This window comes from Muntiacus reevesi, chromosome 20 (genome assembly GCF_963930625.1).
Source record: "Muntiacus reevesi chromosome 20, mMunRee1.1, whole genome shotgun sequence".
Classification (NCBI taxonomy): Eukaryota; Metazoa; Chordata; class Mammalia; order Artiodactyla; family Cervidae; genus Muntiacus; species Muntiacus reevesi.
Window position 1 is genome coordinate 31,733,955 of NC_089268.1, and position 23,938 is coordinate 31,757,892.

General features: G+C 41.9%; 5 protein-coding genes across 5 annotated transcripts; 3 read left to right on the top strand and 2 right to left on the bottom strand.

Moving 5' to 3' along the window:
* Positions 1-5,415: 5,415 nt before the first annotated feature.
* Positions 5,416-5,727, top strand: H4C11 (H4 clustered histone 11). Its single transcript, XM_065912071.1, has one exon. It carries the CDS (start codon positions 5,416-5,418, stop codon positions 5,725-5,727), a length of 312 nt encoding a protein of 103 aa, XP_065768143.1.
* A 9,041-nt stretch (positions 5,728-14,768) lies between these two features.
* LOC136151142 (histone H4) lies at positions 14,769-15,080 on the bottom strand. Its single transcript, XM_065912072.1, has one exon. The coding sequence runs from the start codon at positions 15,078-15,080 to the stop codon at positions 14,769-14,771; it is 312 nt and encodes a 103-aa protein (XP_065768144.1).
* A 3,468-nt stretch (positions 15,081-18,548) lies between these two features.
* On the bottom strand, positions 18,549-18,929 carry LOC136151136 (histone H2B type 1-C/E/F/G/I). Its single transcript, XM_065912067.1, has one exon. It carries the CDS (start codon positions 18,927-18,929, stop codon positions 18,549-18,551), a length of 381 nt encoding a protein of 126 aa, XP_065768139.1.
* A 309-nt stretch (positions 18,930-19,238) lies between these two features.
* Positions 19,239-19,631, top strand: LOC136151127 (histone H2A type 1). The gene has a single exon (XM_065912059.1). The coding sequence runs from the start codon at positions 19,239-19,241 to the stop codon at positions 19,629-19,631; it is 393 nt and encodes a 130-aa protein (XP_065768131.1).
* A 2,433-nt stretch (positions 19,632-22,064) lies between these two features.
* On the top strand, positions 22,065-22,475 carry H3C10 (H3 clustered histone 10). Its single transcript, XM_065912055.1, has one exon. The coding sequence runs from the start codon at positions 22,065-22,067 to the stop codon at positions 22,473-22,475; it is 411 nt and encodes a 136-aa protein (XP_065768127.1).
* Positions 22,476-23,938: the final 1,463 nt, after the last annotated feature.

Consider the following 23,938-nt stretch of genomic DNA (forward strand, 5'->3'; position numbering starts at 1 on the left):
AAGGCCTATGAGATCTTCAAGTTTTAAAAATAAAATATGCTGTGGTTATTGTTATTGATGTTGATTGAGAAGTAACATTTCCTTCATTGCATCATTTCTATTCCCCACAGCAAGGACCATCACAGTGTTAAAATAATGCCTTTATTATTAATGGTAATCAATGAACCTATAATCAAATACTTGATAAATGAATATAAATTGTGCTTTAAATAAAATATTCAAGTGTGCTATGTCATTACTTATAATTCCACATATTAACTGAGCTTTTAAAATTTGGCTTCCCTTGTGGCACAGCTGGTAAAGAATCCACCTGCTACGTGGGAGACCTGGCTTCCACCCCTGTGTTAGGAAGAGTGATCCCTGGGTTGGGAAGATCCTCTGGAGAAGGGAACAGCTACCCACTCCAGTATTCTGGTATGGAGAATTCTATGGACTGTAATGGACTATTAATCCAATTTCATTGGATGAAGCACTTACTGTTCTTTACTGTCTACACAATCAGAAAGAAAATAAAATGTGTATTTAAAAATGGAGATAACACAACTTTCCAAAAATCTTGCCAAAATAATTTAGATATTTCTTTCAATTAGATCCTAAAGAATCCCATGATTTATGCTACAAAGTCTTCATAAGAGGTACACTTCAGTTTGAGTGGCAGAAGATTTATGAAAGTATTATTTACACTTTATTCTTGAAATTGGTCTTCCCATTAATTTCCCTCTCTGCAGACTGGACTACTATGTAAGCACTGGGCAGTATCTTCCCATATTAGATTTTTTTGTGTATTATTGGGGAGAAAGAATTTTCTTCTACCCTTCCAAGGTTCTTTTACAGGTCTAATAATCAAATTGACATGATGAGATAAATTAACAGAAGATAAAATTGAATTTCATACATATGGAAAACCCACACACATGGGCAGTTTAAAGTAAATGTCAATTGAGACCCTGTAATCTCAAGACAAACTCTGCTCCTCTCTTAACTACCTAGAAGAATTCAAAATGGGTATCTTTCCAGGCTTCCCTGGTGGTTCAGATGGCAAAGAATCTGCCTTCAGTGCAGGAGACCTGGGTTCCATCCCTGGGTCAGGAATGTTTCCCGGAAAAGGAAATGGCTACCCACTCCAGTATTCTTGCTCAAAGAACTCTATGGGATGAAAAATCCCATAGACAGAGAAACCTTGTGGGATGCAGTCCATGGGGTTGCAAAGAGTTGGATATGAGTGAGCAACTGATACTTTTACTTTCCCAGAATTATTACCAGAGAAAAATTTTGAGTAACCCAGTTGCATGGTAGGGCAAACTAATTAACCAATATTTGCTTTTCCTCTTATTCTGTGAACTTCCCTGTTGTACTTGGAAGCTGTTATCGAATTCCTTAGCTCAGAATGGCATATAAACTTCATTTTACATTCTTTTTTTCTCTCAGTCCTGTCTGAATCTTTGCGATCCCATAGACTATATTAGGACATGAAATTAAAAGACGCTTGCTCCTTGGAAGAAAAGTTATGACCAAACTAGACAGCATATTAAGAAGCAGAGATTACTTTGCCGACAAAGGTCCGTCTAGTCAAAACTATGGTTATACCAGTAATCATGTATGGATGTGAGAGTTGGACTATAAAGAAAGCTGGCTGCCGAAGAATTGATGCTTTTGAACTGTGGTGTTGGAGAAGACTCTTGAGAGTCTATTGGACTGCAAGGAGATCCAACCAGTCCATCCTAAAGGAAATCAGTCTTGGCTATTCATTAGAAGGACTGATGCTGAAGCTGAAGCTCCAATACTTTGGCCACCTGATGCGAAGAACTGACTCATTAGAAAAGACCTTCATGCTGAGAAAGATTGAAGGCAGGAGGAGAAGGGGACGTCAGAGGATGAGATGGTTGGATGGCATCACCGAACAATGGACATGAGTTTGATTAGGCTCTGGGAGTTGGTGATGGACAGGGAGGCCTGGTGTACTGCAGTCCATTCGGTCACAAAGAGCTGGACACAACTGAGCAACTGAACTGACTGACTGAACTGGACAGTCCATGGAATTCTTTAGGTCTGAATACTGGAGTGGGTAGCCTTTCCCTTCTCCAGGGGAATCTTATAAACCCAGGTCTCCCGCATTGTGGGCAGATTCTTTACCAGCTGAGCCATAAGGGAAGCCCAAGAATACTGGGAAAGATAGCTTATCCCTTCTCTATGAGATCTTCCTAACCCAGGAATCGAACCAGGGTCTCCAGCATTTCAGGGGGATTCTTCATGAACTGCACTATCAGGGAAACCAAAAATCTGACACTTGTAGTTTGTTTCCTCCTGTCTCTTAGTCAGTCAATTCAGTTGCTCAGTCGTTTCCGACTCTTTGCGACCCCATAGACTGCAGCACACCAGGCCTCCCTGTCCATCACCAACTCCCGGAGTTTACTCACTCATGTCCATTGAGTTGGTGACACCATCCAACCATCTCATCCTCTGTCGTCCCCTTCTCTTTCCACCTTCAATCTTTGCCAGCACCAGGGTCTTTTCCAATGAGTCAGTTCTTTGCATCAGGTGACTGAAGTATTGGAGTTTCAGCTTCAGTCCTTCCAATGAATATTCAGTACTGAGTTCCTTTAGGGTAGACTGGTTGGATCTCCTTGCAGTCCAAGAGACTCTCAAGAGTCTTCTCCAACACCACAGTTCAAAAGCATCAATTCTTCAGCACTCAGCTTTCTTCATAGTCCAACTCTCAAATCCATACATGACTACTGGAAAAACCATAGTTCTGACCTCCTAAGAGAGAGATAAAAATTGTCTGACACTTGCAGCCTATTTCCTCCATTTAGAGACCCCTAGGCTTCCTGCCTGTCACCCTCTCATTCTGCCTTTACTTCAGAATTATTAATGTGCAAACATGGCACATTTTGGGGAACTCATTCTGAACCCCTTTGGTATTTTATCCATTTCTGTGCATATTCCATTAGAGTGGAGACAGTGTTTTATTCATATTTGCATATCCCTACACCCTAGTTCAATGACAAGCCCATAAAATATAGTCAATAAGTTGTGTTAGTTCTGTAATAAAAATCCTTATAAAGTAGGTAAATGATCTAAATAAAAGCCAAAGAGAAGTTGAAAGTTAAACAAGGATGAGCTCATGTGAAGGAAAATGTATGGATTTTTAGATGAATAACTTCAAATTAACTAAACTATAGGAGGAAGCCTAAAGATCAGAGGGGTCTAACAAGCAAAGAACAGCTGTAAAGAATTACACTCTTTTCAATTCATGATGCTAATTTATCTGGGAAAAAAAGTTAATCTAGATGAATTTATTAATTTTCTACACTTCCTACTTCCTCTCCAGTCTATCAACAGTATCACATTTAAATAAATGTTACTGATATTGTTGTTCAGTCATGAAGTCGTGCCTGACTCTTTGCGATCCTGACCCCATGAACTGCAGCACACCAGGATTGCTTCCCTGTTCTTCACTATCTCCTTGAGTTTGCTCAAACTCATGTCCATTGAGTCAGCGATGCCATCCAATCCAACCATCTCATCCTCTGTTGTCGCCCCCTTTTCCTCCTGCCCTCAATCTTTCCCAGCATCAGAGTCTTTTTCAATAAGTCACTTCACATCATGTGGCCAAAGTGTTGGAGCTTCAACTTCAGCAGCAGTCCTTCCAATGAATATTCAGGTTGATGAATATTAATTATATCGTGGAATAATGAGGAGATTGAGAGATTTGGGGGACCAGTAATTTGGTCTTCCCTGGTGGCTCAGAGTTAAAGAATGAGCTTGCCAATGTAGGAGATATAGGTTCAATCCCTGGGTCAGAAAGATCCCCCTACAGAAGGAATGGCAACGAACTCCAGTATTCTTGTCTGGGAAATCTCAGAGACAGAGAAGCCTGGCTGGCTATAGTCCATGGAGTCACAATAATGTTCGGCACAATTGAGCGACTAAATAGCAACAATTTGGAAGAAGGCAGGGACTCTGGACAGGGGCCAGCATTAAGGACAGAGAATTATGGAGCCCTCAATGATAACAAATTTCTGAGGTTCTCAAAAAATGTCTTTCCCCAAGGTTATTTTTGTGGTTTTTAAAAACTTCTCCACTCCCATACCTTTATCTATGCTATTTTAATTGTTTAAATGAAAATATTAGTTTTACTCATTCTGTGACTTAAGAGCTTCCCATAATAAGAAACAGATTTACAAGAGGAAAACAAGTTTAATACCATGTATGTCTGATGTATACATAGAATACACAGAGGGGAACTGAGTAAAACTCCCAGAAGTAGCCTGGGAGCCTTTAAATATCATCTTCAGCTAAAGACAAAATATGTTGGAGATAGTGGCATTTATAGGAATTGAGCAGGAAACCCAGAGTAAACCAAGTGTGGCAGATTTAAGTCCTGCACCTTCCTCAGGTAAGTTTCTTGTGAGTTATTAATATCTTTCTCTTCCTGGCTCAAAGAAGGAGATACACTTACAAATGGAGAATTCTCATATAAATGTAAATTTCCCTTAGTGTATGTGTCAGCTGCTCAGTTATGTCCGACTCTTAGTGATCCCATGGACTCCCCTGTCCATGGTATTCTCCAGGCTAGAATACTGGAGTGGGAAGCCATTCCCTTTTTCAGGGGATCTTCTTGACCCATGGATCCAACTCGTGTCTCCTGCATTGCAGAAAGATTCTTTACCACCTGAGCGACCAGGGAAGGCCTTGGTATTAAATTGTTTTTATAGTTTCTCCTATGTCTGCTTTTTCTCAAAACCATCAGCTCATTATAATTCTTATGCTTAAGAAGGATATTTGGGAGTGATATATTCAGGTACACTTGGTTAGAAACATCAGTATAGTATACCCAAGTACAGTGAAGAAGTAAATTTTTACTAAATGAAAAAAAAATATTTTTCAGAAACACTAATTACTAGGGAGTTTGTTAAAACTATTAAAGAATTCATAAGGTTAACAAGCAGGCGTTAAACATACATTTTCTCTTTAAATAAGGGAAATTGATGAAAATGTAATCAGTGCAAGGAGGTTCCAAAATGCCATTTATGGCATTGCATATATTTTCTTTGAAAGAGTATGTGCTTTTATCTGTTCACCAAAATACCAATTAGCTACTAGCAGTGATCTGTGAATTATTACTTTATCACCTGCCTTTTCTGTATATTTTACACAACATTCGTGTTTTGCGCTGGCATTCAAAAGCAACCGCTAAAGTTTTAAAACAAGGTAACAAAAGAGTCACCACAGAAGAAAGGAACAGAGAAGGCCTCTTTTTTTTTTTTTTGGTCCAATTCCCCTCCCCCACTTAAGGCGAGACTTCCCGCCTCCTTCCTTCTTCAAGTTCTCACTTCGGTCCGCCAACAGACGTTATAAAGGTGCATCACGGAGCTGGCAAGCTAGGCTTTTTGGAGTCTCTGCTCTCTCGACATGTCTGGTCGCGGCAAAGGCGGAAAGGGTCTGGGCAAGGGCGGCGCCAAGCGCCACCGCAAAGTCCTTCGTGATAACATCCAGGGCATTACCAAGCCTGCCATTCGGCGCCTGGCTCGTCGCGGTGGTGTGAAGCGTATCTCCGGGCTCATCTACGAGGAGACCCGCGGGGTGCTGAAGGTGTTCCTGGAGAACGTGATCCGGGACGCGGTCACCTACACGGAGCACGCCAAGCGCAAGACTGTCACCGCCATGGACGTGGTCTACGCGCTCAAGCGCCAGGGCCGCACCCTCTATGGCTTCGGCGGCTGAGTGTCTGCGTTCTCCCATTTTCAACAAAAGGTCCTTTTAAGGGCCCCCACTCTTTCCCTTGAGGAGCCGTGATGCCTTTTTGCTTTCGACTTTTCTTCCTCCTGTTTTGTACACACTTTAACACTACTTCCACCCTTAAATTTTTGCACTTCCAGGCAATGTCTTGAACATAGTTTTGTATTTTACTTTGTAACCTACCCAGTGGAAAGTTTAGTTTAATAGCCTAGACGTTGATAATGGAAGCAAATACATCACCCAAATACATATGGCTTAAGATTTAAAACCACAGTGGCATTTCTCTTAAGTGGATTACAAACGAATGTGTACCAGGGGAGACACAAAGGCACTTTGGTAGCAAGTTTAAACAGGAAGTACACGGTTTTATAGTGATAGTTCCATGTGTCCTCATGAAATAAACCTATGACTTAAATAGGTGAAAGGATGAAAATGTACAGGCTCACTAATATACTGCAGAACAGTTGGTGAGGATGGGATGCAATTAAAAAGCATTTCAACAAAAACAAAAGTTATATTACAGAAATACTCTCTACAATGAAAAAATACAAGGCAGCTTTATAAACCAGAACAACGAATTTAAAGTTAATTTCAAAAGATCCTTGGGTACAGAATTGGAAAGGAATATGATTGGGATTGGAATTGGAATACATTGGAAAGGAATAAGATTAGGAAATCCAGACCTAAACTCTGAAGATGGTCTTAGCATTTTCCTAGAATCTTAGAAGCTATAGGAAGAAACCCAAAGTCAAGGGGGAAACCTTGACTCATGTAGACACACAGACTAAAGAGCAATTGCCTCAGTTCAGTTCAGTTGCTCAGTTGTGTCCGACTATTTGCAACCCCATTGACTGCAGTACACCAGGCCTCATCACGAACTCCCAGAGCCTACTCAAACTCATGTCCACTGTTCGGTGATGCCATCCAACCATCTCATCCTCTGTCGTCCCCTTCTCCTCCTGCCCTCAATCTTTTCCAGCATCAGGGTCTTTTCCAATGAGTAGTTCTTTGCATCAGGTGGCCAAAGTATTGGAGTTTTAGCTTCAGCATCAGATCTTCCAATGAATATTCAGGACAGATTTCCTTTAGGATGGATTGGTTGGATCTCCTTGCAGTGTAAGGGACTCTCAAGTCTTCAACACGACAATTCAAAAGCATCAATTCTTTGGTGCTCAGCTTTCTTTATAGTCCAACTGTTACATCTATACATGACTACTGGAAAAATCATAGCTTTGACTAGATGGACCTTTGTTGGTAATATCTCTGCCTTTAATATGCTGTTTAGGTTGGCCATAGCTTTTCTTCCAAGGAGCAAGCATCTTTTAATTTCATGGCTGTAGTCACCATCAGCAGTGATTTTGGAGCCCCCAGAGATAGTCTGTCAGTGTTTCCAACCTTTCCCCATCTATTTGCCATGAAGTAATGGAACCAGATGCCATGATCTTAATTTTCTGAATGTTGAGTTTTAAGCCAACTTTTTCACTCTCCTCTTTCACTTTCATCAAGAGGCTCTTTAGTTCTTTGCTTTCTGCCATAAGGGTGGTGGCATCTGCATATCTGAGGTTATTCGTATTTCTTCCGGCAATCTTGATTCCAGCTTGTGCTTCACCCAGCCCAGCATTTCTCATGATGTACTCTGCATATAAGTTAAATAAGCAGGGTGACCATATACAGGCTTGATGTACTCCTTTCCCGATTTGGAACCAGTCTGTTGTTCCATATCCAGTTCTAACTACTGCTTCTTCTTCTTCTTCTTTTTTTTTTTTTTGGTAACTATTGCTTCTTGACCTGCATACAGATTTCTCAGAGGGCAGGTCAGGTGGTCTGGCACTCCCATCTCTTGAAGAATTTTCCACAGTTTGTTATGATCCACAGTCAAAGGCTTTGGCATAGTCAATAAAGCAAAAGTATATGTTTTTCTGGAACTCTCTTGCTTTTTCAATGATCCAGTGGATTTTGGCAATTTGATCTCTGGTTCCTCTGCCTTTTCTAAATCAGCTTGAACATCTGGAAGTTCATGGTTCACATCCTGGTGAAGCCTGGCTCGGAGAATTTTTAGCATTACCTTGCTAGCCTGAGAGATGAGTGCAATTGTGCAGTAGTTTGAACATTCTTTGGCATTGCCTTTCTTTGGGATTGGAATGAAAACTGACCTTTTCCAGTTCTGTGTCCACTGCTGAGTTTTCCACGTTTGCTGGCATACTGAGTGCAGTGCTTTCATGGCATTCTCTTTTAGGATTTGAAATAGCTCAACTGGAATTCCATCACCTCCACTGACTTTGTTCATAGTGATGCTTCCTCAGGCCCACTTGACTTCCCATTCCAGGGTGTCTGGCTCTAGGTGAGTGATCACACCTTTGTGTTTATCTGGATCATGAAGATCTTTTTTGTATAGTACTTCTGTGTATTCTTGCTACCTCTTCTTAATATCTTCTTCTTCGGTTAGGTCCATACCATTTCTGTCCTTTATTGTGCTCATCTTTGCATGAAATGTTCTCTTGGTATCTCTCATTTTCTTGAAGAGATCTCTAGTCTTTCCCATTCTATTGTTTTCCTCTATTTCTTTGCATTGATCACTAAGGAAGGGTAGCAATTGCTTACATGTAAAAAAAAAAAAGACAAAATGACTAGGTTTACATATTTTTATATCTGAAGCTAAAAATTCCCTTATCTCATCAATACTTAATCTTTGTAAAATCAAATGCTAAATGTTCATCTAGCCAGTCTCCCAACTCAGGAATATTTTTTCCACAACCCTAGCCCCACCTCTGAAGCACAATCAAAGATAACTGGATCTGTTTCCCAGAAAGAGAGGGGCCTAACTTCCATTATTACAAGATTACAAATTGCCATGTCTACTAATTTTTTAGATGATTTTATCCATTTCGCTGTATAAAAGAGAGTGATTTCTCTCCTTGCTTTGCAATCCCTTTAGCAAAATTGCCTGTGATGTGCTTCACATTCTGGTTTAATGCTTATTCAGTCATAAAGTTTTTCTGTTTTTACTCCCTTTGTGCAGCGGTTTTTCTGAATTGGGAGGTATTACTTTTACCTATATTCCCACATTTTCTGAGGATCTATTACTATTTTTGTGGCTTTCCATTGATGTCTTGAATAATTCTGACAGAAGTCTCTCAGTTCTTAAAAACAAAGAAACAAGAACCCCCACAGAAAAAAAATCCTTAAATATTCAGTACATAATTTAATGCTATCTTATAGGTAGTGTTTTAGTATTTGTCTTTAGAAATCTATTATTATATTTATAGCCTGATTTCTTTTTGATATTACCTTCTCTAAACCTAGACCCCAAATTTTGAATAATGAAGCCATTGGTATTATCTATTTAACACGTAAGGTTTGTTCTCTCATTTACATTTGTAACTAGGCATATACAATTGTGACAATTGTTTTGTTGTATGTATTGTGCAATATTTGAAAAAAGAGGACAAATCAAAACCAGAAACTATACATCCCTAAGTTAATGAGGTAAAATTTTAAGTTGGGTGGACCATACTTGCATGCATCTAAAGGACACACTGCCAACAGATTTTGTTCCTAAGTATAAATACCTTCTCATTGGGAGGCAACAGTAGCAAATACTTACAGCATATATCAAAGGGGAAATGTCCATATCCTCACTATTTACAATATCATACCTATACTGGGGATTCTATCCCACTCCATGCTGATAATATTAATTACTATTATACATTGACCAGACTGATGATTGCTGTTTTTCTTTACAGTTATCTCTAAGGCCCCTGCTACAAAATATTGAGCTTCCCTTGTGACTCAGCTGGGAAAGAATCTGCCTGCAATGTGGGAGACCTGGATTTGATCACTGGGTTGGGAAGATCCCCTGGGGAAGGAAAAGGCTATCCACTTCAGTATCCTGGCCTGGAGAATTCCATGGACTATAGTCTGTGGCGTTGCAAACTGCTGGACACAACTGAGTGACTTTCACTTTCACAAAATATAGATCTGAAATTGAGCTTTTCAGAAGAAGCATCAAAAGAACTTTAACAAATAACTGTACCTGATACTGTCAAGCTCTACTACAGGATTTAAGATTTTCCAAGCCATATCAGAAGCAGGGTGCTTAATCCAAAATCAACAAAGCAAGAATTAATCACAATGGACTGAATTACACTGGGTTGAATGAACTGATTTGATTATGAGTAAAGGTCCTTTATTAAAACCTTCTTTTAAAAAAAAAACCCAAGACTTTTTATACTTTTGCCACCTTTTCCCTCAAATTTTAGCAAACTATTTAGGTAACTGAACTTTTGATAAACTGTCAGGAATACTAGCAATGCTTTTGAAAATATACACATTGCTAGGCTGTGTTACAAAACAATACAGAAGAGTGATTGGGTTTTGTTAAAACTCCTTTTTCATTGGAATGTGATTATTAACACAGGCTTAAAACTAAGCATGAAAGTGTTAATCGCTCAGTCGTGTCTGACTCTGTGACCCCATAGACAGTAACCTGCCAGACTCCTCTGTCCATGGGATTTTCCAGGCAAGAATACTGGAGTGGGTAGCCATTCCCTTCTCCAGGGTATCTTCCTGACTCAGGAATTCAACCCGAATCTCCTGCGTATCCTCCATAAACAAGAAGGCCTTCATCCCTTGTCACAACTGTGTCATATAAACAGACCAACTTGTTGGTCCAGTGGTCAAGAATCCACCTGTGCTCTAGAAATCCAAGAGCCACGACTACTGAGCCCATGTGCAGCAACTACTGAAGGCCACGAGCCCTAGAACACATGCTCCACAAGGAAGCAGCCCCAGCTCTCTGCAACAAGAGAACGCCTGCATGCAGTAACAAAGACTCAGCCCAGCCAGTAATAAATAAAAATAAATATTTTTTAAAAAGCAGGCCAAGTTGAACAAAAGATACAAATTTAAATATTCTATTATATACCTATCTAAGAGTCCTTGGTCATGTTTGATCAAATTCTTGATCTTGCCTTCCTAAACATTTTGAAATATGTATTTCTTATACTATTTGCAGAGCTGTAATTCTGCTGCAGAGAAACAAGTGAAACTTAAAAGATGCATTAAGTATTTTACATGATTCAGCTGTGGTCCATCTCCTTGAACCCTTAATTTAAGCCTTAAGTTACCCCATGTCTTTCTCCTTGTCTCAGGCTGTATGTTTAAATTTATTTTTAAAAAATCAGGCATCTCTAGCATTTTAATTTGATTTGAGTCTTTTTATGCCCTGGGAGAACTTGCCTCATAAGTTTCGTTGGAGGCTCCCAGGGCATCAAGGTAATTTCCCACAGGTCGGTGGGGGATCAAATATGGAAACAGGGAAAACACTAAGGATATTAAAGCAAGTAACCTAGGAGAGAAGATAGTTCTCCCACCAAGGTGGGAGCATGGTGGTACTGAGAATTGATGTTTCCATATTTATTTTGAAGGCAAAATCAGGAAGATTTCTAGAAGAATTGAATGGCGAAGAATGAAGTCATTATCAATTAAATCAGGGAGTGATTTAATGACAGATTAGGAGGAGGAAATACCGAAGATTCTATTTTGGGCATGTTAATTTTAGGATGTCAAACATTCATGTGAAGATATCAATTAGGGGATAGGGGGAATTTCCTGGCAGTCGGGTAGTTAAAATTCAGCACTTTCACTGCTGAGGCCCTGGTCAGGGAACAAAGATACCACAAGTCATTTGGCCAAGAAAAATAAGAGAGAAAAGAAAGAAAGTAATTGAGGTTATGTCTGTCTGGAGTTTAGGAGAGAAGCCTGAGTTGGCAATATAAAGTTGGAAGTCATTGAGATACAGGTGGTATTTAAAGTCTGAGCTTGGGAAGATCTTCAAGGGAGTGAGTATAGAGCAAGAAGCAGTAAAAACTTGGGCCTGTATCCGCCAACATTAAGGATCTGTGGAGAAGAGATGAACTAACAAAAGATACAGAGCCTCTGATAAAATAGAACGAAGTGAAAAAAGCATATCAAAGAGAAATTAAAGGATCAATTATGTCAGTGTTTCCAAAAGATTAAGTAAAATGAAGACTAATTATTGGCCATTGGATGTATCAATAGGAAAATGATTTTGATGATTTTATATTCGTTTACTTTCTGTCTTTTCCCTAGTAGAAAAAAAGTGGGGACTTTTCCCCCTCGTACTATCACCAGTGCCAAGTACAATGTCTGAAATCTAGCAGTTATTCAATAATTAACAAATAAATGATTTAGTTAACTAACATTCCTGCTTCTATCGACAGAGAGTTCTTCTTACTGACTGTCCTACAGTGTACTGACTAGGGTAGAGTCCTGAGCAAGCAATGGAACTGTGTTAAGCAATACACGCTAGTTCTCAGGGCATTTAATCACAATATATTTTTTCTATTTGTTAAGGTTTTAAAGACTATGGTTTCTTTTTAAGGGTAGTTTTCCAGTATAGCTGGAAAGAAAAGCCAGGCTGTTTACCTAGGTTTCTGATGCCTCGATTCTATAACCACTGAACCTAGCAGATGTTTATAGCAAGATCTTTCTATGCAACAAACTTTAATCCATTGACCACAAAGAAAATAAACCCTTGAATTTGAACTCAATCCTCTCTTGGGAGGAAGGAAAGAACTTGAATTCCTGAACAAGACCTCTCTTTGCAACAAAGAAAGATTGATGCTTTGTCTCTTAATTTGGGTCTGAACCTTGGGGCTGAGGGTTCCACAGCCTTTGATTTTATTCTCTTAAAGTTGAAACTGATGAAAAAATGATACTAAAAACCAAAATGTGCCCTTAGATTTGAAAAGGCCTGTGGAACCAGGAGAAATGAGAGGTGCTAATGAGTTGTATTTGAGAAGACACAATCCCACAGATTCTGATAACTGGTCTAGGGAAACATCAGTTATTAATATTTAAACAAACAACTTTCTCAACAACTTTCTCAAACAAGTAATTCTTATGTGCCTCCACATGAGAGAGAGATCTCATGCCCACATGATGCCTGGGTTCCTTTTTGGTAGTTAAATTCTATGCCATTCAAAAAAATGAGATGAGGTTGATAGAAAGAGAGAACATGGAGTAAGAGAAAGACAAAAATTACAGCAAACCTATATGCTGTGTCATCCTCAGAAAGCTAAGGAAGGCTCCTCCTCCCCTTTATATACCACCCAGATTGTGAATACAAATGAACAGGATGATATCATAGAAATAATCAAAGTGATCCTTATCACTCAGTTGTGTAAATGGAGAAGGCCCAGAAAAATATGTAACTTAACTCATTATCACAAGGGAATGGTGGTATAGGTTTAATCCCAAGTCATCTGCTCCTAATGATTAAGACTTAAACTTTTCACCATCTTGCATCTCTTTAGTTGGTATCAATAGTAAAATCACAGTAAGTCGGAAAGAGAAAAACAAAACAAATATCGAGTATTAACTCATATATATGGAATCTAGAAAGATGGTATTGATGTACCTGTTTGCAGTACAGCAATAGAGACACAGACCTAGAGAACAGACTTGTGGACACAGTGAGGGAAAGAGAGGGTGGGATGAATTGATTAGTGTTGAAACATATACATTACCATATATAAAATAGAAAACCAGTGGGAATTTGCTGTATGGTGCAGGGAGCTCAACTGTGACAACCTAGAAATGTGGGAGGGGGGAGGGAAGTTCAAAAGAGAGGGGGACATATGTATACCTACGGCTGATTCATGTTTATATATGGCAGAAACCAACACAATATTGTAAAGCAATTATTCTCCAATTAAAACCAAATTGATAAAAAAGCAAAGTCATAAGACATTTGCATCTGTCAAAATATTTATTATCTTTTACATACTGAATAGATTATTTTTATGTCCAAAATATATGTGGGTCTGCTTAGTGATGCCAAATCAGACTTTTCACAAGATGAAAATAAGTACGTTTTTCATGAACATGTTTACATTAGTGACCAAAAAAATTAAGAGAATGTCTAAAACATTTGCACTGCATTATGTGGACCAGAAATTTTGTGCTTTTGCTTTATCTGAATTCATTACTGTAACTGTCCCTTCTCAATTCTTATCACCAGTGGTATTTATTTCACCAAATACATAAATTAACACCTGAAAGTGAAGTTGCTCAGTCGTGTCCGACTCTTTGTGACCCCATGGACTGTAGCCTACTAGGCTCCTCTCTCCACGGGATTCTCCAGGGAAGAGTACTGGAGTGGGTTGCCATTTCCTTCTCCAGGGGATCTTCCCAACTCAGGGATCTAACCCGGGTCTCCCGCATTCCAGGCAGGCGCTTTAACCTGAGCCACCAGGGAAGCCCTAAATTAACACCTAATGAGGACCAATTAATTATGAACCTCGCCTTTAAAAAAACCACCTAATTAAAAAAAAATTCTTCTTAAACTCTTTAACTCACTTGATTATATGAGTATACTAATTTCAAGTGTTTTCCCAGATTTTCCTTGTAGTCCAGGGGTTAAGAATCCGCCTGTCAATGCAGGCAGCATGGGTTTGATCCCTGGTCCTGAAAGATTCCGCGTGGCACGGGGCAACCAAGCCCAAGTGCCACAACTACTAAGCCTGTGCCCTAAAGCCCGCGAGCCACAACTATTGAGTCAAGATGCTGCGACTAGTGAAGCTGCAACTTCCAAGAGCCGGTGCCAGACTCCATTATTCCTTACTTGTCAATGTACTGCATGTTATCGAAATTTTCAAAGTACCCTACTCTTAAATTGGACGGCTTAACTACAAGATGTCTGATCTTTAAAAGAAGCTACTTGGCATTGAAAACTTACGTCCATTAGCTAGTTATGCAACTTTAGGCCCCAAATAACCCAGCATGAATGTCAAGGTAAAGAGCTTGACGGGGCACGGGACACCGCTGTACAAGGGTGGGACTGGGAGAGGACCCTGGGGCAGAAACAAGACGGGCTTTTAGATCAAAGTGCTAAGTGTATCTTTGGAACTTGATGAAACTAGAATTACAGCTCCTTACAAGGGGAATTGGGAAGCCCTGAAAAGGGCCTTTTGTTATGTGAATGGAAAAAAAATGAACACTCAGCCGCCGAAGCCGTAGAGGGTGCGGCCCTGGCGCTTGAGCGCGTAGACCACGTCCATGGCGGTGACAGTCTTGCGTTTGGCGTGCTCGGTGTAGGTGACCGCGTCCCGGATGACGTTCTCCAGGAACACCTTCAGCACCCCGCGGGTCTCCTCGTAGATGAGCCCGGAGATGCGCTTCACACCACCGCGACGAGCCAGGCGCCGAATGGCAGGCTTGGTGATGCCCTGGATGTTATCACGAAGGACTTTGCGGTGGCGCTTGGCGCCGCCCTTGCCCAGACCCTTTCCGCCTTTGCCGCGACCAGACATAGCGAAAAACTGAAGGCGCAATAAAGCCTAACTTCCAAGCCTCGCGACGCACTTTTATACATCTGTTGGCGGACCGAACTGAGAACCTGAAGAAAGGAGGAAGCGGGAAGTCATGCCTTAAGCGGGGGAGGGGAATTGAACAAAAAAAAAGGCCGTCTCTGTTCTTTTGTACTGTGGTTAACTCTTGTTACTTTAAGACTTAGAAATGCTTTTGAATGCGAGCGAAAATACGAATGTTGTGGAAAATACAAAAAAGGGGAAGTAGTAACTTGTTATCGCACCACACGCAGATCTCCGAGAGTAGCTAATTTGGTATTTTGGTGAACAGACAAAAGCGCAGACTCCAAGAAAATGTATGCTATTCTGTATATGGCCTTCTAAAACCTCTTTATACGGATATATTTAAATCAATTCCCCTTGAGTTTTTAATAACAAGTTATTAATGTCTGCTTATTATTGCTTATGAATTTTCCATAGCACAGTTTAAAACAGTTCTCTACCAATTCCTTAATCAGCAAGATTTTTTAATATAATTTTTTTGCTGCACTTGAAATACCACTTTAACATCATATTTAAAACTATGACCAAAATTTTGTTCTATGTATTACAGTTTCCAAATAATCTATTTTACATTCAGAATTAATTTGGGGATAAATTATATTTTGTCTTTGATCAATTGTCCACCCAGCAAGATTTATGGATTTATTTCCCAGTAAGAGTACCATCTTTAATGTAATTTCCGTAACATACTGGGAAAATTTGTCCTTCCTACTGTGTTTCCATTAGAATGTTTTCAACATTGTAAATTGTTTCAAGAAAAAAGAAAAGAAAACGCCTTTGGGCTTTTCAGAGGCACCAGACTTTCCTGCCAACATAGAGAAGGTGCATTGTTTCAAAGAGAACTGAAGAGGTGAAGGAAATTTAAAGTTTTTCCAATTCTTCACTCTTAAACTGGCACAAGAGAAAGGACTCAGGATTATTTTTCAAACTGCTCTTCAGCCATCTACTACATTTAACCATGCTTATCATTTTACAGTTTTTTACCGAAGGTGGTGGAGCAGGGTGGGGTAAATTGCAAGGAGACGGATCTAGAAGAAAACCTAGAAAACTGTCAAAAACTATGCTGTCACATGACAAGTCATCAAGTCTTGTTAGTACTCTATCTTAAAATTACTGTACATCCCAACTATAAAGGTTGAGATTTTAATAATGCATGTGGTTCTGGGCCGGTTGCAGCTTGGAGAGCAAGCATTCAGACACACTGGTGGTGAAGTCGGCCTCCTTATCATCTAATATCTAAAACTACTAGATCCGCCTCTTCAATCTCAAACGCAGTAAGTAGCTAAGTAGTGAAAAGTTGCAACCAGGAGAGCCGTGAGCTACACCGGGATTCATGACCTCTGGAGCAGCAGAATTTCGGTTAGGGGTCAGAGAGGAGGCTTGATCACTGGAAGCTTACCTGAAAGAAAATTTTATTAGCATATACAGGACTTCCCTGGTGGCTCAGACGGTAAAGTGTCTGCCTATAATGCGGGAGACCCAGGTTTGATCCCTGGGTCAGGAAGATCTCCTGGAGAAGGAAAGGGCAACCCACTCCAGTGTTCTTGCCTAGGAAGTCCCACAGACAGAGGAGCCTGGTAGGCTACAGTCCACGGGGTTGCAGAGAGTCGGACACGACTGAGTGACTTTACTTTCACTTTTTTCCCACAGGAATAAAGGAAGCTTCTGACATCAGAAGGGGGCTTTAGAAAAGGACAGAAAGAGTGACCTCCTCTCTAGCTTTCAGCAAGCAGTTATACATCTGTTAAAGGATCACCTCAAAACTGAGAGTTGCATCCCCCACAACAGGCATTTTGAGATAGCACTGGCCTAAAGTGAGTCATCCCCCCCCACCCCCCACCCCACCCCCCCCCCCCGCAATAAAACAATTGACATGAAATTTAAAGAAAGGCAGCTTTCCAAGCAAATACATAGTTTCAGTACCATAGCTTAAGAGAAAATTTCCTTGAGTAAGACAACAATGGTTTGTTGAACCATTATCTGTTCAAGGTTTGAGTCGTAGGCTGAACCGACTTGAAGACACGCAGATTCCCAGGCAAATACATCGTTCATTAACACAGCTTAAAAAAAAAAGATTTCCATAAGAAAAACGCATTGGTTAGCTCAAGGTTTGAGAAAAGTTTAAGTTCAGGTAGAACCAGGTGTCATCATGACAACACAAAATTTATTTTTTTTTTCATTTATTTTTATTAGTTGGAGGCTAATTACTTTACAATATTGTAGTGGTTTTTGCCATACACTGACATGAATCAGCTATGGATTTACATGTGTTCCCCATCCTGATCCCTCCTCCCACCTCCCTCCCCATCACATCCCTCTGGGTCTTCCCAGTGCACCAGCCCTGAGCGTTTGTCTCATGGATCCAATCTGGGCTGGCGACCTGTTTCACACTTGATACTATACTTGTTTCAATGCTGTTCGCTCAGAACATCCCACCCTCGCCTTCTCCCACAGAGTCTAAAAGTCTGTTCTATACACCTGTGTCTCTTTTTCTGTCTTGCATATAGGGTTATCGCTACCATCTTTTAAAATTCCATATATATGCGTTAGTGTACTGTATTGGTGTTTATCTTTCTGGCTTACTTAACTCTGTATAATGGGCTCCAGTTTCATCCATCTCATTAGAACTGATTCAAATGTATTCTTTTTAATGGCTGAGTAATATTCCATTGTGTATATGTATCATAGCATCCTTATCCATTCTTCTGCTGATGGGCATCTAGGTTGCTTCCATGTCCTGGCTATTATAAACAGTGCTGCGATGAACAATGGGGTGCACGTGTCTCTTTCAGATCTGGTTTCCATGGTGTGTATGCCCAGGAGTGGGATTGCTGGGTCTTATGGCAGTTCTATTTCCAGTTTTTTAAGGAATCTCCACACTGTTCTCCATAGTGGCTGTACTAGTTTGCATTCCCACCAACAGTGTAAGAGGGTTCCCTTTTCTCTCCACACCCTCTCCAGCATTTATTGCTTGTAGGGCTTTTTGTATAGTATCCCTTGCCTAAACATTTTGTTTCTGAGGTTCATTGGCCTAGAGTGCGGCGAGCAGCTATTTTGGAGTCAGCAATGAAGACACAGATGCCGAATAGCGTAATTCAAAGACCTTAACTGTACTATCTCACAAAAACCCAGAAATGATTGCAATGCCCCGGCTACTTACACTGCAATGAGTTATCTTAATACTTTTGCAAATAAAAGTCGAAAGGGAAACTTAAGCCTTTCGTTAAGAGACAATATTACTATATTGTAAGAACAAAACAATCTACCAGGAAGCTTAGCTAAGTCAAACATACAAATTCAGGTAAACCCTTCAAAACGAGCAGTGAACAGACCCCTTTTATAGAAAAAGTAAGTGGCTCTGAAAAGAGCCTTTGGGTGAAGAAATCAAATTACTCTGCAGCCAGTGGCTCACTTGGAGCTGGTGTACTTGGTGACGGCCTTGGTGCCCTCGGACACCGCGTGTTTGGCCAACTCCCCGGGCAGCAGCAGGCGCACGGCCGTCTGGATCTCCCTGGATGTGATGGTCGAGCGCTTGTTGTAATGCGCCAGGCGCGACGCCTCGCCCGCGATGCGCTCGAAGATGTCGTTGACGAAGGAGTTCATGATGCCCATGGCCTTGGACGAGATGCCGGTGTCCGGGTGGACCTGCTTCAGCACCTTGTAGACGTACACGGAATAGCTCTCCTTGCGGCTGCGCTTGCGCTTCTTGCCGTCCTTCTTCTGCGCCTTGGTCACCGCCTTCTTAGAGCCCTTCTTCGGGGCAGGAGCGGACTTCGCTGGCTCCGGCATAGCGGAGTACTGTAGTCAAACAACCACTAAAGAAACGAAAGCCGAAAGGCACCTTTTTAAGGACAAGGCTTTATGCAAATGAAGCTCAGTACAGGTTTCTGGTGATTGGTACGTCTTCTGTGTGACATCACAGCTCAGCTTCGCCCAATCAAGGTAAGCATCCTGCATAGTCGCATTTCCATTGGTCTAAACAAAAGTAAAACGGTAGCCAATCGTACAGCTTTCTTTTCGCGCCCATTGGGGGTTATAAAGTTTCCGCTTCTGTATTCGCTGAAGTCATTCTTCGACGGTGACCGTTGATCCTGAGTCATGTCTGGACGTGGCAAGCAAGGCGGCAAAGCTCGCGCCAAGGCCAAGACTCGCTCTTCGCGGGCCGGTCTCCAGTTCCCCGTGGGCCGAGTGCACCGTCTTCTCCGCAAGGGTAACTATGCCGAGCGGGTCGGTGCTGGGGCCCCGGTGTACCTGGCGGCGGTGCTGGAGTACCTGACGGCCGAGATCCTGGAGTTGGCGGGCAACGCGGCTCGGGACAACAAGAAGACGCGCATCATCCCGCGCCACCTGCAGCTGGCCATCCGCAACGACGAGGAGCTCAACAAGCTGCTGGGCAAAGTCACCATCGCTCAGGGCGGCGTCCTGCCCAACATCCAGGCGGTGCTGCTGCCCAAGAAGACCGAGAGCCACCACAAGGCCAAAGGCAAATAGAAGTCTGGGTTATTTTGCAGCAGTTCAAAGGTCTCATTCAATCCAAAGGCTCTTTTCAGAGCCACTTAAAAGTTTTCTGGGAAGAACTGAGCACTAAGTTTTAAAGTTTGCATCCTAGATGATAGTTTTAAAATAAACATGTAACATGGCAACCTTGAAACTTCTCTATCAGCATTGGCAGATACGAGGGTTTATTTACTCATTAAGGCTTTTTGGTTTTATGGTGTTTAGTGATTAAATGTATTCCGTGTGTCAAGGGATCAAATCAAACCTGCATTTTAAGCCAAAGGCAATTATTGGCGTTAGTTTTCTGAAAGGCCTGAAACGGGCCTTGGACTCCCAAACATGGGGGCCCTTTCTCGTTTTTTGTATGTAAGACTCGAGCCTTGACCTTCCTTGAGTTCCAAGTAGATTTGAACAGTTGCTAGGAGGAGCAGACTAGAAACCACCGGAGGCAAGATTGAAGGGATCAGAGAAGCTCATCAAGATTAGGACACCTGACCACCTGATACCCTGCATACACCCTAACCTTGTCAGAAACCATTGCCTTGAGAAGTATAAAACTCATCAAGTCTTCCCAGGTTGGGACGGACGGTTTTTTGAGACAAGTTTACCTGGTTGCTCAGACGGTAAAGAGTCTGCCTACAATGCGGGAGACTCGGGTTCAACCCCTGGATCCGGAAGATCTGGAGAAGGAAATGGCAACCCACTCCAGTATTCTTGCTTGGAAAAGCCCATGGACGGAGCAGCCTGGTAGGCTATAGTCCGTGGGGTCGCAGAGTCGGACACGACTGAGCGACTTCACTTCAGTTTGATACAAGAGCCCTCTGTGTCTCCTCTTGCCTGACAAAGGAGTAAAATTTTTCTATTTCACCCAAAATTGTCTCCGAGATTCAGTTCTGTACTGATGTACAGAGAACCGGAGCTCTCGGCATCTCTAATTTCACGTCACTGTACATTGTTTTATTTACATCGTTGAATAAGGAAATTTTAAATCTTCAGATCTTTTCTCGGAAAAGTTAGCCTGAGGTACCTGATAATTATACCCATTGGTTTATTATTGTGTTCTCAAGTATTTTTCTAGCTCCCTAGGATCCATCCACACAAGTTGTGTCGATATGAGGTAATGGTCATACGCTTCAGGATAAAAATGCTAAATTCTACTGTTAAAATGCCATCTTCTTGGTCTTTTTATTGTGTTAAAGATCTTGATGGAATTAGATCATTTTCCACTTACTTTCAAGAAGAAAAAAGCTTGCTAGGTAACTTCTAAGCTCTGAGGGGAGGGAGATGATCAGAAAAATCAGATGTCAGGCAAGGAGCTTATCCTAAGTTTCTCCCAGGTAGCTCAGTGAGAAAGAATCCGCCTGCTAATGCCGGAGACGGAGGGTTCGATCCCTGGCTGGGGAAGATCCCCTGGAGAAGGAAATGGCAGAGGTGCTTGGCAGACTACAGTGCATGGGGTCGCGAAGAGTCAGACACAACTTAGTGAGCATCGCACATGCATGCAAGGAACCATTATAGATGCAAACTCATGGGATGTGTGGTAAATATATATTGGTGGTGATTTAGATTCTTTAAAAACAAAGGAATTCCATTCGTAAAATAGAAAAATCAATTATGTTGCAAAGGAATTGTTTGAAAAGAAGTTCATGCAAGGATGTGTTTATTAAGTAATAACTAGAATTCCTCACATGCAAGTCAAATTGTTTTTACTGAAAAGAAATTTAAAATTCTTAAAATTTGTTTAGAGGAAAGTTGAGGGGTGACGGTATAGAGCTGCATTCATTGTCTTAGTATGGTAAAAACCAGTGGCCGTGGGCAATTGACATGTGGCTAGCCTGAAAAAGGAAGTGGTGGACAAGTGTTATATGTGTACACTGTATTTTGAACTGTTAGTGCAAAATTTAAAAATATGAAATATCTAAAATTACGTTGATTACATGTTGAAATGAAAATTTTAGATATAGTGTTGAAATATTGTCTAAAAGAATTTCTCCTGTTTTTTTTTTATTTTATTATAATAATTGCTAGCAAGTCTATATTTTTCATGTAGTGTGTATTTATTTCTTCTGGAAAGTGCTAAGCTAACATAGAGCAATTTTACAGGAAAAATTGAAAAAAAAAAATTGAGGTCAGGGGCTTTGGGCAACAATTGAAAAGTTCGAGTCGGCATTACCAACTCGATAGACACGAGTTTGGGCAAGTTCCGGGAGTTGGTGATGGATAGGGAAACCCGACTTAGCAGCAGCAGCAGGGAAACCTGGCATGTTGCAGTCCATGAGGTCGCGAAGAGTCGGACACGACCGAGTGAAGTAGCTGAACTAAGTCAGTCCAACTATCGATTGGACAGTCCTGGTTGCCTTTTGTCCAATCAGCTTCTGCCTCGCTCTATAAATATGTGGCTAGGTGGCGGTCTTTAAACCTGTTGATATGGCTCGTACTAAGCAGACTGCTCGGAAGTCGACCGGCGGCAAGGCGCCACGCAAGCAGCTCGCCACCAAGGCGGCCCGTAAGAGCGCGCCGGCCACTGGCGGCGTGAAGAAGCCGCACCGCTACCGGCCCGGTACGGTAGCTCTGCGTGAGATCCGCCGTTATCAGAAGTCTACAGAGCTGCTGATCCGCAAGCTGCCGTTCCAGCGGCTAGTGCGCGAAATCGCGCAGGACTTCAAGACCGACCTGCGTTTCCAGAGCTCGGCCGTGATGGCGTTGCAGGAGGCGTGCGAGGCCTATCTGGTGGGGTTATTCGAGGACACCAACCTATGTGCCATCCACGCCAAGCGCGTCACTATCATGCCCAAGGACATACAGCTTGCTCGCCGCATCCGCGGGGAGAGGGCGTGAGCCTGGACGTTGCTCCAAGGCTCTTTGAGACGAGATCGGGCGCGTTCAGGGTGGTATGGCCGCGTAGACCCAAAGGCTCTTTTCAGAGCCGCCCAGATACACAATGAAAAAGGGCTGTTACCTTGCTATCTACTTCTGCTTTTTCTTGTAGAAACTGTTCTTAGGCTTTTTTCTCTTAACATTCTAGTTTTGCTCACTGGTGTTATGCTGGTAGTGTTTGTGAGTGGCGTTGTCAAATGTAGGACCTATGATTACCACGTGGGATTTGGGGTCATGCCAACATTCTGCACCTTGAGAGAAACATTGAGTCTCCCTTCCCAAGAATCAGGCTTTACAAAGAAAGGGAGACGTTGGGTTGGAAGTAGTTCCGCCTCTTTCCCTCAGCCCCGGGCACTGGTAAGGCCAATTTTTATTTGTGTAAGCCAGGCCTTCTGGGTTTGGGAACAGATATCAAGTTAAGGGGGACCCAGGACAGATGCCCTTTCTGCTGGTTGGGTAGGGCACCCTCACATGAATATATGCAGTTATACTTAAATAGTTCTTTAGTTATTATGTGGAAATTCTTTTCAGGGGAAGTTAGTAGCCCTATTCCAGGTCTTGAAACTCTTGTTTGTTTTCCTTCCAGCTAAGCTTTTTCCGGAATTTCATCATCCCATACTGTGTGTGTACGTGCGTATTCAGTCGTTGCGACTCTGCGACCCCATGGACTGTATAGCCCGTAATGGCTGACAAATACGGATACTCGGACACCAGACCATTTTCGTTCATGCTAGTGGATAGATGATGATGCCTTTAACAATCACTCGGGGAGTAAGGATGATGATAAGTCTGGGACATACATTTTTAATTTCCCAGAGATCTATGAGTCTGCTGCTGCTGCTGCTAAGTCGCTTCCGTGGGGTCCGACTCTGTGCGACCCCATAGACGGCAGCCCACCAGGCTCCCCCGACCCTGGGATTCTCCAGGCAAGAACACTGGAGTGGGTTGCCATTTCCTTCTCCAATGCATGAAAGTGAAACTTTCGTGAAAGTGAAGTTGCTCAGTCGTGTCCGACTCCGCGACCCCATGGACGTCGGCCTACCAGGCTCCTCCTTCCATGGGATTTTCCAGAAAAGAGTCCTGGAGTGGGTTGCTATTGCCTTCTCCACTATAAGAAAGTTAAAAAAAAAAAGGATATGCATGTCTGAACTAAGGATATGCATGTCTGAACTTGAATTAAGTCTGGGGTGGACATAAAGATTTAGAAGTCGGCCTACAGTTCATGGGGTGGCAGAGTAGGACACGAGAGTGACTAACATACAGGATATATAGAGGATTTAGAACCAAAGGAACCACCTAGAGATCCATCCCTCTGGCTCTTCTCTCTTGTGATCTCTCTGCTTTATTTTCCAATAGCGAACTTTTTGTCATTTGCCTGCCACGAGTCTGGTGACACTAGTTTTCTGCTGACATCCCTATGCTTT